The sequence below is a fragment of the Lampetra fluviatilis genome, chromosome 69, assembly GCF_964198595.1.
Source record: "Lampetra fluviatilis chromosome 69, kcLamFluv1.1, whole genome shotgun sequence".
NCBI lineage: Eukaryota > Metazoa > Chordata > Hyperoartia > Petromyzontiformes > Petromyzontidae > Lampetra > Lampetra fluviatilis.
Genome location: NC_136343.1, coordinates 4,699,757 through 4,712,723, shown reverse-complemented (window position 1 = coordinate 4,712,723; position 12,967 = coordinate 4,699,757). Strand labels below are relative to the sequence as shown.

The 12,967-nt window shown below is 51.4% G+C and overlaps 1 protein-coding gene across 1 annotated transcript; it reads left to right on the top strand.

Annotated features, from left to right (window-relative positions):
• Positions 1 to 1,558: 1,558 nt before the first annotated feature.
• On the top strand, positions 1,559 to 12,561 carry LOC144952723 (prostate stem cell antigen-like). The gene is made up of 3 exons (XM_078883212.1): positions 1,559 to 1,613; positions 7,428 to 7,556; positions 12,347 to 12,561. The coding sequence occupies exons 1-3, from the start codon at positions 1,559 to 1,561 to the stop codon at positions 12,559 to 12,561; spliced, it is 399 nt and encodes a 132-aa protein (XP_078739338.1).
• Positions 12,562 to 12,967: the final 406 nt, after the last annotated feature.

Genomic DNA, 12,967 nt, shown 5'->3' with positions numbered 1-12,967 from the left:
CAGGACTCGCAGTATGCAAGGCTCGATCCCGGCCTGGACCCTGACTGTTCCTATTGTACATTTGAATTATTCTCCCCGTGGAGATGTTAACTACCTCGCCTGGTATGCAGGAGGTCGTGGATTTGATCCCTGACCCTTCCTCTTCTGTGTAATTGGAGTCTGCGTCTCTCTTCCCGTGGAGATGTAATGGGTGTCTGTGTGGTGAGTCTATGGGTCTGTGTGTGTGTAGTGGTTGAGCAATAGTTAGCGCTACTCTGCGCTATGAACCAGGCGTCCCGATTTGGATTCCCGCTCACGGCCAACACTCGTGGCAATGATCTAAACCGGTAATGGGCCTCCCCTAGTTCGACTCAGCCTCAAATGAGGACCAGTAGGGATGTGTAAACATCGCCACTGGGGAGACAAAGGCAGACTGGCGTGGTGTTGGACAACCACCCATTTGCGTGCCGTTCTGGCCTTCATAGGTGCTCGATAATATCACTTGCCCCGAGAGTATGTCAAGGCTATACGGGGGATCTCTGTATTTGCCTTTATGTTTGGAAATGTACGGGTGTTTGTATATGTACAGGTGTGTGTGTACATGCAGGACTTAGTGTATAGGTACAGGTGTGTGTTCTTACAAATGTGAGTGTATATGCAGGTGCGTGTGTACTTACAGGTGTGAGTGTATATGCGAATGTGTGTACATGCAGGTGTCAATGTGTGTATATGGAGGTGTGTGTGTACATGCAGGTATGGGTTTATATGCAAGTGTGTATGTACACGCAGGTGTGAGTGTTTGTATTCAGTTGTGTGTATGTATGTACAGTTGTGTGTGTGTATATGCAGGTGTGTGTGTTCAAGCAGGTTTGAGTGTGTGTAGTGCAGGTCTGAGTTTTTCTGCAGGTGTGTGTACATGCAGGTGTGAGTGTGTGTATGTATGCAGGTGTGTACATGCAGGTGTGAGTGTGTGTACATTCAGGTGTGTGTTTATGTAGATATCTGTATGTACAGGTGTGTGTATGCGTCGTGGTGACGTCACCGCCACTTAGTGGAGAATGGCGGTTGTTGTTGGTATGTAAAGGTATGTGTATACATACAGGTGTGAGTGTTTTTGTACAAGTGTGTGTGCATGCAGGTGTGAGTGTATATGTACAGGTTTGTATGTGTGTGTGCATGCAATTGTGAGTGTATATGTACAGTTGTGTGTGTGCATGCAGATGCGCCTTGGTGTAGATGATTGCACTGGGTTAGCCCGTGGCGCTGGTCACTCACCGCACCCATCCCACCCACCACACCCCACTTGGCGTTACAGCCACATTTGCTGATTTTGAGCAACGAGCTCCGAAAAATATTTTTGGACACCACCCGCAACGATTTGTATGGCAAATATGTTTGTAGGAGTGTCTTCCCCGAACCCATTAGTCTCTGGGGCTTATATAGTCTCCCAGTTCACCACGCAAATGCAGTCGCCGATCCAAGGATATCTTTCTCTCTCTGACTCTTGTCTCTCTGTCTCTCTCAACTCGCCGACTTTCCATCCCAAAGCGCCACAACGCCAGGCTCCACGACTCTAACCATGACTTGCCACCTGCCAGGTCTGCTCCTCGTGGCGTTGCTGTTCGTGGGCGGAGGTGAGACAATTTCTGCGTGGCGAGTTGTTTGTTGTTGCAAGAACACCAAAGCAACGCCGACACTGCGATATATATGGATGTTAACTATCTCGCCTGGTTTACAGGAGGTCGTGGGTTCGATTCTGGACTCTGACGATGCCTGCTGTTGTATATTTGGATTCTGCGTGTCTCTCTCCCTGTGGAGATGTTAACTACGTCGCCTGGTATACAGGAGGAGCATGGCTTCGATCACGGACTCTGATAATGCCTACTGCTGTATATTTGGAGTCTCTGTGTGTGTCTCTCTCCCCGTGGAGATTTTAACTACCTTGACGTGTACACAGCAGCACGTGGGATCGACCCCGGACCCTGACGATGCCTGCTGCTGTACATGACTTATATCAGAAACAGAAAATATCCAATAAATATCCACAACAATTTACAACAACATAGTAAATATAACGCTTATAATTTACATCGATGTCACCGCAGTCTTTCCAGCAAGCGTGGTGGTGTTTAATTCAGACGCTGTCTCCCCGACAGACCTGGTCTTCACCTAAGGACGGCTGCTTGCGTTGTGGCCGAAACGTCGTGAGAATTATTTTATGTTTTATTTATATTATTTTATTACCTCCCTTCTACGTGACTTTACCGAAAGAACCAAGAAGAAAAAAGTGTAACAACACACACTGAGTTACACACGTAGCTTCAGTGGGGCCTTACCCCTGGTACAATAAAAACTAAAATAGTTAGCGAAGTGAAGAGTTCGTTAATATGACAAAATGTAAAAATAAAAACGGACTGTGATTGATTCGAGACGAACCACAATTGATGAATGTTTCAACGCTTGAATTTGTACTCTTTAACGAAAAGAGAAGTTCATATGCTTGGTTCTTTCGGTAAAGTCACGTAAATAGAAAACAAAACATTTAAAATGAAAATAAAATAATAGGATCAAATACAAATATTAAAGTAAAAAATATGATCAATTGATAATAATAAAAGCAAAAAAACCCACGACGTTTCGCAACACAAGCCGTCTTCATCAACCACACCATTAACAACCACAACAACTAAAACAGCCACAACAACAACAGCAACAACCACAACAACAATCAGCAGCTTCATCAGGCGGCGAGTTGCGAAAATTTGTTCACGAAAGCCACTAAGCGGCGGTGATGGCGGCCTGTGCCAGACTAGGTGCACTTTGAGGCTTTCAGGTGAAGTGTCGAAGGCTCGCTGACTGGAGGTCTCGGGTCAGACCCAGCAGGTGCCGTGGGATGACTGCTGTGCCAGTCTAAGTGCAGGGGGAGTTCACGGACAACCCCTGGAGGTGCCATGGGTTGACTGCTGTGCCAGGCTAGGTGCAGGGGGAGTTCACGGACAACCCCTGGAGGTGCCATGGGTTGACTGCTGTGCCAGGCTAGGTGCAGAGGGAGGTCTCGGACAGCCCCTACAGGTGCCATGGGTTGATTACTGTGCCAAGCTAGGTGCATGAGGAGGAGGTCACGGGGACAGACCCTGTATGTGGCATAGGTTGACTTCTGTGTCAAGCTAGGTGAAGGGGGAAGTCAGGGGTCAGACCCTGCAGGTACCACGGGGGTGACTGCTTTGCCAGGGTAGGTGCAGGGGGAGGTCCCGGACAGACCCTTTAGGTGCCATGGGTTGACTGCTGTGCCAAGCTAGGTGCATGAGGAGGAGGTCATGGGACAGACCCTGCAGGTGCCGTGGGTTGACCGACTGAGATGACTGTGCAGATGCTCCACCTGTGCCCCCCAACTGCGCGAACTCGCTGTGTTTTATCCACCCGACGCTCCGCTCGCCGTTGTGAGCATCGCTCCACCTGCCCTCCCTTGTTGTTGGATGGGCGACTGCCTCCAGCTGCCAAAGTAGAAGCGTCCTTCACGAGCCTCGTACATAAACCTTGCACACACCGCGTACAAAGACAAACATCCCCCGTTTCGCCTGAACAGATTGTTGAGGCAAGCACTATTAGCGAGAAGCAGCACCTATGACGGCCGGCAAGAAAACACGAGGCAGTGGGTGGCCAGCACCACGCCCGGCCGCCTTTATCTCCCCAGTGGCGATGTTTCCTCCACACCACCACTGCACCAGGAACCCATTTGAGGACAAGTCGACCTCGTGGGAGGAGGCCCCAGGGTACCGCTTCAGATGATCGCGACCTGCGGTGTTGGTGGCCGTGAGCGGGATTCAAACTCAGGTCGCCCGGTTCATAGTGCAGCAGCGTGAATGACGATGATGGTGATCGTCTGGCGTGATGATGATCTTAAGTCTTAAAGTCTTAAAGTCACTTTATTGTCAAGTGTGTTACATGCATGACATACAACACAGATGAAATTACAGTCCTCTCTCTTGGTCCCACGGTGCAACCAAGCAATTAAAAAATGAATCACAATTAACAGACATAAATAAACAATAAACAATCGGCGATCAACACAAGATGAATAATCAAAAATGTAATAGACTTAAAATAAACAACAGTCAAGAATTATGAAATGTAAAATATTATTTAATAAAGTATTTAAAGAAATAAGACATTTAAACCGGTGTGGTAGTGCGATGTAGTGCAATGTGCAGTCCAGAGATCAGGATGTACGAGTGAATGTGTGTGTGGGGGTTGGGGTCAGGGGGCAAAGGGGGGAGGGTGGGCAGAGGGGGGGAGTGATGGTAGAGCAGGGAGGGAGTTTAGTCTCCTGACAGCCAGGTGAAAGAAACTGTCTTTGAGCCTGCTGGTCTTGGCCCGAAGACTCCGCAGTCTCCTCCCTGACGGCAGCAGGCTGAAGAGGCTGTGAGATGGGTGGGTGGGATCACCTGCAATCTTGATTGCTTTGCTGGTGATGCGGGTGTTATAAATGTCCAGAAGAGGAGGGAGAGAGACACCAATGATCCTCTCAGCTGCTCTCACTATGAGCTGCAGAGTCTTGCGGCAGGACACGGTGCAGGTGCCGTACCACACGGTGATGCAGCTCGTCAAGATGCTCTCAACGGTGCCTCTGTAGAAGGTGTACATGATGGGGGGCGGGGCTCCTGCTCTTCTCATTTAGCGGATAAAATACAGGCGCTGTTGGGCTTTTTTGGCCAGTGATGCAGTGTTGTGACTCCACGACAGGTCTTCAGAGATGTGCACACCCAGGAACTTGGTGCATCTCACCCTCTCCACTGCAGCACCGTTGATGGTTAGCGGAGTATGCTGGGTGTGCACTCTCCTGAAGTCCACAACAATCTCCTTCGTCTTCTCAACATTCAGGTGGAGATTGTTGTCCTTGCACCACGTGGCCAGCCTGCTCACCTCACTCCTGTAGTTTGTCTCATCACCGTTTTTGATGGCACCCACCACAGTTGTGTCATCCGCAAACTTAATGAAGAGGTTGGAGCTGAATGATGGTGTGCAGTCGTGGGTCAGCAAAGTGAAGAGGAGGGGGCTCAGCACACATCCTTGGGGGACCCCTGTGTTCAGTGTGATGGTGCTGGAGGTGTTGCTGCCAACTCGAACTGCCTGTGGTCTCCCTGTCAGGAAGTCCAACAGCCAGTTGCACAAGGAGGTGTTGAGCCCCAGGTGGTCTAGTTTGTGGATGAGCTGCTAGGGAATGATTGTGTTGAATGCTGAGCTGAAGTCGATGAACAGCATTCTGACGTAGGAGTCTTTAGTCTCCAGATGGGTGAGAGCTGAGTGGAGGGTAGCGGAGATGGCGTCATCGGTCGAGCGGTTAGACCGATACGCAAACTGGAAAGGGTCCAGGGCGGGGGGAAGGACAGACTTGATGTGTTGTAGGACTAGCCGCTCGAAGCACTTCATAAGGATGGGAGTGAGTGCGACCGGTCGGTAGTCATTGTGGCAGGAGGGAGATGACTTCTTCGGGACCGGGATGATGGTGGTAGCTTTGAGGCACGTGGGTACAACAGCCTGTCTCAGCGAGGTGTTAAAGATGTCGGTGAAGACATCTGTGAGCTCCTCCGCACAGTCTATCAGGACACGACCCGGAATGTTGTAAGGGCCCTGGGCTTTCCTTGGGTTCGTCCTTCTGAGGGATCTCCTCACGCTATCTGGGGATAGCGTCAGCACCTGGTCGCCGGGAGGTGGTGGAGTCTTCTGTGCTGGGGTATTGTTGTCTGCCTCAAAGCGAGTGAAGAAGTCCTTCAGCTGGTTCAGCAGAGAGGTGGAGCTGTCACAGGTCTGCGGAGAGGGTTTATAGTCCGTGATGGTCTGCATCCCTCGCCACAGGTTCCTGGTGTCTCTGCTGTCATTGAAGCGGTCGGCGATCCTCCTGGAGTACTGCCTCTTGGCCAATCTGATGCCACGCGACAGGTTGGCCCTGGCTGTCTTCAGGCCCATCTCCTCGCCAGCTTTGAAGGCGGCGTTCCGAGCCCTCAGGAGCCTGTGGACTTCCCCTGTCAGCCATGGCTTCTGGTTGGCCCGAATGGAGATGGTTCTGGTGACCGTGACATCCTCCATGCACTTCCTCATGTAGGAAGTGACGGTCTCCGTGTACTCCTGGAGGTCTACGGTGTTGTTGTAGGTGGCTGCCTTTCTGAACATGTTCCAGTCGGTGGTGGAGAAGCAGTCCTGGAGTGCCTCTGAAGACCCCTCAGGCCACACGCATATCCGCTTTATAACTGGTTTGGTGACTTTAACCAGCGGCCTGTACGCTGACATTAGCAGAACAGTGGTGTGATCTGAGGCCCCAAGGTGGGGGAGGGGACGGGCTTTGTAGGCACCTTTGTGTGTAGTGTAGACATTGTCCAGGATATTGTTTCCTCATGTGGGAAAGTTGATGTGTCCCTGGAGTTGTGGAAACACGCTCTTGGGGTTGGCATGGTTGAAATCCCCAGCCAGAATGAGGAAGGCATCTGGGTGGGCTGTCTGCTGGTCACCGATGTGCTGATGGAGTTCATACAGTGCCTCGTTCCTGTTGTTTTCGGAGCCAGGGGGGATGTATAGTGCCACCAGCAATATAGCACTAAATTCCCTCGGCAGGTAGAATGGCCGGCATTTAATTACCATAAACTCCACCAATGATGAGCAGTGTTGGCAGACCACAACAGCGTCGCGGCACCAGGCATCGGTGATGTAAACACAGAGTCCCCCGCCGCGAGTCTTCCCCCCCTCGACGAGCGCTCTGTCCGCCCGGTAACATGTTAGCCCGGCTAACTGAATGGCATGGTCCGGGACGTTGTCGTTAAGCCATGTCTCCACAAACACAAGGACACAGCACTCACTCACAGTCCTGGAAGTTGTACGAAGAAGGCGGATATAGTCCAGTTTGTTTTCCAGCGAGCGTACGTTGGCCAATGTGATGGTAGGGATAGCCGGCCGGTGAGGGCTAGCCGCTCGCCTAGCCTCGATACCTCCGCGCTTTCCCCTCTTCTGCTTCCTCATACACCGCCTGTGGCGCTTCCACTGTAGGCTGGTTGCAGTAGTAGGGGTCGGTGGTAGAGCAGGCCTCTGGAGCAGACCGCAGTCGAGTAGCTCTTCCGCGTCTGCTGGGTTTATATCCACGAGTGTGGTTCTGCCGATGGCGAGCAGAAATTCGCGAGAGTATGTGCGCCTTACGTTTAATCGACGTGATGATGACGAACAAATGCACGTAGATGGATAACACAAAAAACATAAAAACACCGATCTAATGGGAGACAGAGGAGCCGCTGCATGTGTACGCGCCGCCATCTCACGACGTTTCGGCCACAACGCAAGCAGCCGTCCTCAGGTGAAGAACAGGTCTGTCGAGGATCGTCTGCCGTGATGATGATGATCGTCTCCCGTGATGATGATGATGATCGGTGTTGTTCTTGTGTCTTGTGTCTGTGCATATGCAGGGCACAGCCTCAAATGCTACTCATGCAGCACGAACACCAACAACACGGCGTGCAACGAGGGCGGCCCCACCACGTGTCCCCTCGCATCGCAGGACACCTGCATGACAATCCTAGGCTACCAGGGCTCCTGTAAGTGCGTTGTTTATTCTCGCAAAGCGCGGGTTGGGGGTGGACCCTTTGCGTTCAGCAGTGACTCCCATGCCCATGATGCACTCACAAGACGCGCGTCCGCCCTCACTGTGTTTTGAGTCGATGAGGTCTCTGTGTGGTGATGATTCTATGGGGTCTCTGTGTGGTGATGAGTCTATGGGGTCTTTGTGCTTTGAGTCTATGGAGTCTCTGCGTGGCGAGCCTATGGGTCTCTGTGTGTGATGGGTTAATGGAGTATCTGTGTGGTGATGAGTCTATGTTGTCTCTGTGTGGTGATGAGTCTAAGGGTCTCTGTGTGGTGAGAATATGGGTCTTTCTGCGGTGATGAGTCTATGGGGTCTCTGTGTGTTGAGTCAATTGGTCTCTGTGTGATGAGTCTGTGGGTGTCTGTGTGATGAGTCTATGGGTCTATGTGTGCGATGCTTCTGTGGGTCTATGTGTGTGTGATGATTCTAGGGGTCTCTGTTTGTGATGAGTCTATGGGTCTCAGTGTGTGATGAGTCTCTGGGGTCTCTGGGTGGTGAGTCTATGGGTCTCTGTGTGTGATGAGTCTATGGGTCTCCCTGTGTTGAGTCCATGGGTCTCTGTGTGATGAGTCTATCGGGTCTTTGTGTGTTGAGTCAATGAGTCTCTGACTGGTTAGTCTATGGGTCTCTGTGTGGTGATTATATGGGTCTCTGTGTAGTGCGTCTATGGGTCTCTGTGTGATGAGTCGATGGAGTATCTGGGTCTGATGTGTTTCTGGGTTTATTTACGTGATTAGTTCATGGGTTTTTGCATCCCAATCGGAGACTCTTCCTCAATGTGTTGATATTTCTCTGGGGTCATCCGGTTTTACCCCCTTCACATTTTTGAATTGACATCACGGTGTTCCGAGTATTCGGCTGCCACTATACATTTTCATGCGATGATAATGGTGATTATATCAGCCACCATTTGTGGTAGCGGCTTTTTGGCTTGCTGTCGAACAAAGTTGGCCACAGCATCATCACACGGCGCAGTCGGATGCGTTGCTTCTGCGGCTCTCTGGAACGCTCTTCCTTCCAATATTAGGAAGCCGCTGAGGGCTATGCAATTTTAAATCATCATCAAGATTGACACTCATTTCTTAAAACTACTTTTTGTGTTTTTTGTTTTCCTTCCTCGCGCACCTGCAGTTAGCACGGTGGGCTATGTATGGTGTGAAAGAAGTGCAACATACACACATACATATACAGAGATCTACACAACAACAACCACCGTTCGCCACTAAGTGGCAGTGACGTCACCACGACGCTTGTGCCAGGCTATGTGCTCATTGAGGCCACGTGAAGTGTCGAACGCCCGCTGGCAGGAGGTCACGGGGCAGACCCAGGTACAACAGGTCGACTGACTGAGATGACTAACTGGTGCACCACCTGTGCCCCCTACTGTGCCAATTTGCTGTGTTTTAGCCACCCGGCACTCCACTTATTGTTGTGAGCGTCGCTCCTCCGCCCTCCGTTGTTGTTGGAGGGTGACAGCCTCCAACTGCCCAGTAGCATTCTTCACGAGTCTCCTCCACAGAGGCCGATCTTGACACCACTGTCAAGATCGGCCTCTTGCCTGCCGGAGGAGCTCACCGTTGGGACTTTGCCTAGATCTTTCAAGGATTTGTGAGCTCCTCACACAATCCAGCCTGGTTAAACCCAGGATGGATCGAAGGGCAGGCCAGCCTAATAGTTTCCAATCTACGAAGATGCTCAATTAGGGGGGTCCAAGTTTCGCAAGCGTAGAAAAGGGATGGAATGATCGTGACCGAGAAGACTTGAAGCTTCGTGCGGAGCGATAGACTAGGTAGCTTCCACACAGCGTTACGCAACCGATGAAAAGATAATGCCGCTCGACTGATTCTGAGTGAGACCTCTGCTGTCACACCGGAGCAGGTCATAAGCACACTGTCCAAGTATGGGAACTCTCCACTCTCTCCACAACTTCCCCATCACTGATTGGGAGTTGTGGGGGTGGAGTGTCCGATGGTACAAAATACCCAGGCAGGTGCTTAGTTTTGGTGGGGCTGATGGTAAGGCCCCACCTCTTAATGTCACGCTCCAGTTTCAGCAGCAGCGCCTCCAACTCCTCCTCTGAGTGAGCGGAAATTACCAGATCATCGGCATACATAACATGGTTGACCAATAGGGAGCCATCCCTCGACCGCACCTGGGCATCGATCAGCCCCCCATTGTATGTAAATTCCTCTTGTACAGCCATCAAAGGCTTCATGGACTACGTGAACGAAACATACGTGAAATAATGTAGGAGCCAGAGGACATCCCTGTCGCACCCCAAGGTGAACAGGGAATGACTCCGACTCCCGGCCACGTAGTTTAACCCGGGCCTGCTCACCATCATGAAGGTCCTTAATGATCGTGAGCATATGGTCAGGGACTCCAAAAGCACGAAGAACAACCCAGAGCCCAGGCCTACTGATGGTATCATAGGCCTTGACCAGGTCAATAAAGCAGGGATGTAGGTATTGTTGGAATTTCCTACACCTCTGCTGTAGCAAACGGACAGAAAATATGGCATCTTTGCAGGACCGCCCTTTCCTGAAACCACATTTCGGGCTCCGCAAGCCTCTCCTCAGCGTGCCTTGCAAGGCGATGTTGAATAATCCTTGCCAGGACCTTTCCCGGCACACTGAGGAGTGAGATGCCCCTGTAGTTGTTACAGTCTATGCTGTCCCCCTTCTTATAGAGGGGGACCACAAGGGCACCCTTCCAATCCTGCGGAACCCGTCCACTGGTCCAGACTGTTATAATGTAGGGCTGTCTGTGCACAAACGCCACCCTTTCTCAGCATTTCGCTTGGGAGATCATCTCTGCCCGGTGCCTTTCCTGGTCTCAGACTCTAGATCGCCTTCCTCAACAGTTGGCACCTCAGCCAGCAACTCACAGGGGGTGACTTCTTCAAATATTTTAGGCACCGCAGCCTCAGCAGAGTCATCCCCACTTTGTCCCACGATGTTTTCCATGTCCAGGGATTTCCACGATCCCAGGACTTCACAGAAATGCTCAGCAAATCTGCAAACCTGTTCCTGGGGGTCGGAGATTGGATCACCGTTTTTCCCCTAATGATGTTAAGAGGTGTGGCGCTGCAGGTTACTATTTTGATGGAGTTAAATATGGATTTATGATTGCGGGCCATTGAGGCAGACTCGATTTCCTCAGCAATCTGCGACCACCACCCATCCTTGCAGCGCCTCACGTCTCTCCACAACTTCCGACCAAAGGCTGTGGTAAGCCTCTTCATTCTCTGATGTTGAATTCTGTAGACGATTAGAGTGTGCCTGTCGCTTTTTTCAACCATCCTGAACACCTCCTCTGTCAGCCAGGGTCTCTGGGGATGTCTGGACCGCGTTCCCAAAGAAGCCATTGCAGCTGCATGAGTCACAGCCCAAAACCTCGCCCATTTACCCTCGACATCAGGAGGAGTAGGGGACGATGCCAACCCCAGCCGCAAGCAATGATGAAATTCTCGCTTGCAACTTTAATCAGCTAGCTGAGACCAGGCCACCTTAGGTTGAAATGGGGTCCTGGGTGTACTCCCACCACTGAAGTGGAAGAATGGCAGGCGCATCTTACAGATGACAAGTTGATGGTCAGAGGGCAGTTCAGCTCCACGCTAGGTCCTGGTGTCAAGAACATGGGCTCGCATCCGCTGTTCCGTCACTATGTAGTCCAGCATATGTTCTTGCTTGGACCCGGCATGCATCCATGATGTTGTGTGGATGCGCCGATGCCAGAACAGCATGTTGGTAATTACAAGCCCATGGGCTGCACAAAAATCTAGCAGACTCCTACCGTTGTTATTGAGCTGATCTGGCCCATGCCTTTGAATCACTCCAGACCAGGTGCCAGCATCATGACAAACTCAGGCATTGAGAGGCCACTTTAGCCAGCACCTGTGACAGGAGGTCATAGAAGGCATCTGACTCATCGGCCTTGCCTGCATCCCTCCATGGATGTTCGTCTTCGGTAGGGGCATAAGTAACCACGACCACCACTCCTCGCCTCCGGTTGATGGGAAGGCGAGCCCAAAGTAGCCTGGGGTTTACAGCTTCCCACGCCTCACCGCCACACTCCCACGCCCCCTTCATGCGGTTCAAAAGAAGAGCCACACCCTGTTGTTTGGCAGTCTCCTGCCCCGAGTAGAGGACTGTCCACCCCTCATGGTGGCAGGAGCCAGAGCCGGTCCACCGGACCTCCTGAATGCCACAGAGATCCAGGCAGTACCAGTCCAGCTCCCGACAGAGGAGTGGCAGCCTCTCCTCCGCAGTGAGCATTCGAACATTCCACGTGGCCATCTGTAGTGGCTTTTCGTTGTTTCTGGAGGAGCCCCGAGGATAAAGATTCAATCTCCTGGATCTGCCAAATGGGGTTTGGCCAGGATATATCATAGACGCCTGTTCTCCCGGGGCCTCCGGAACAAGCTTATTAATTATATATTTTAGACGTGGTTTAGTGGTAATTTATTGAAGCTGGAGGGGTTACCAGCCCATTGCACCCATCCAGAGCCCCAATTTAGCCGCTGTGGTGGCTATATAGACATCCACAGATTAGCACGGTAGGCTACGTACGGCACGAAATAAGTTCAATACACACGTACAGGTCACTTCTGAAAAAGGGATACATGGCAGCTCTGCTGGGCTTCCAACTGGTAAAATAACAATAAAAAATATTTTTTAGGTGTTTTTAATTACATACTTTTTTTACTTACAATGAGACCCGCGTGCTTTCTCTTCTGCCCAGCCTACGCCGTCAGCAAGCAGTGCGTGACCAAGGCTGCATGCGACGCCGCCAAAAGATTCGACGGCCCCATCAACGGAATCACAGTGCTCACCACGTGCTGCCAGAGTGATGGCTGCAACGTCAACGCCGCCCCTCGCCCGGTGGGCGCAGCTCACGTGACCCTGGCGCTGCTGGGCGTGGCCATCAGCGTCGTGGTCAGCAGGGCTCTGGTGTAGGTCGTGACGTCACAACCGCACCCCCCCCACGTGCCTGGGTTCGGTCCAATCACTTTCCCCTTCCACTCGGTTGTCTCACAACGCTTCCACCATTGGAGCTGTACAACGTTTAAATTGTCTAGATTGTTGCGTTATGCTGCTAAAGAAGTTCAAAGTACAAATACATAGAAACAAGTAGACTCATCACACCGGGACTCAAAGACTCATTACACAGAGACCCAGAGACTCATCATACAGTTACCCAGGTGGGGAATGATATACCATCACTTATATAGAGCTAGACAGTGGATCCTGTATGGCAGAAGATAATGGAAAGGTCTTTAATCTGGACTGGGAACGGGTCATGTAGGGTGTTCAGAGAGTGTGCGGATGATTGAGGGGTGAAAGGAAGTCCTATACTCAAGGT

Excerpts from the sequence above, each read along its gene's own strand:
- LOC144952723 (XM_078883212.1), top strand. The coding sequence starts at position 1,559 with ATGACTTGCCACCTGCCAGGTCTGCTCCTCGTGGCGTTGCTGTTCGTG. Across the intron at positions 1,614-7,427 it reads GTTGCTGTTCGTGGGCGGAG|GGCACAGCCTCAAATGCTAC; the intron begins GTGAGACAATTT and ends GTGCATATGCAG. Across the intron at positions 7,557-12,346 it reads CCTAGGCTACCAGGGCTCCT|CCTACGCCGTCAGCAAGCAG; the intron begins GTAAGTGCGTTG and ends TCTTCTGCCCAG.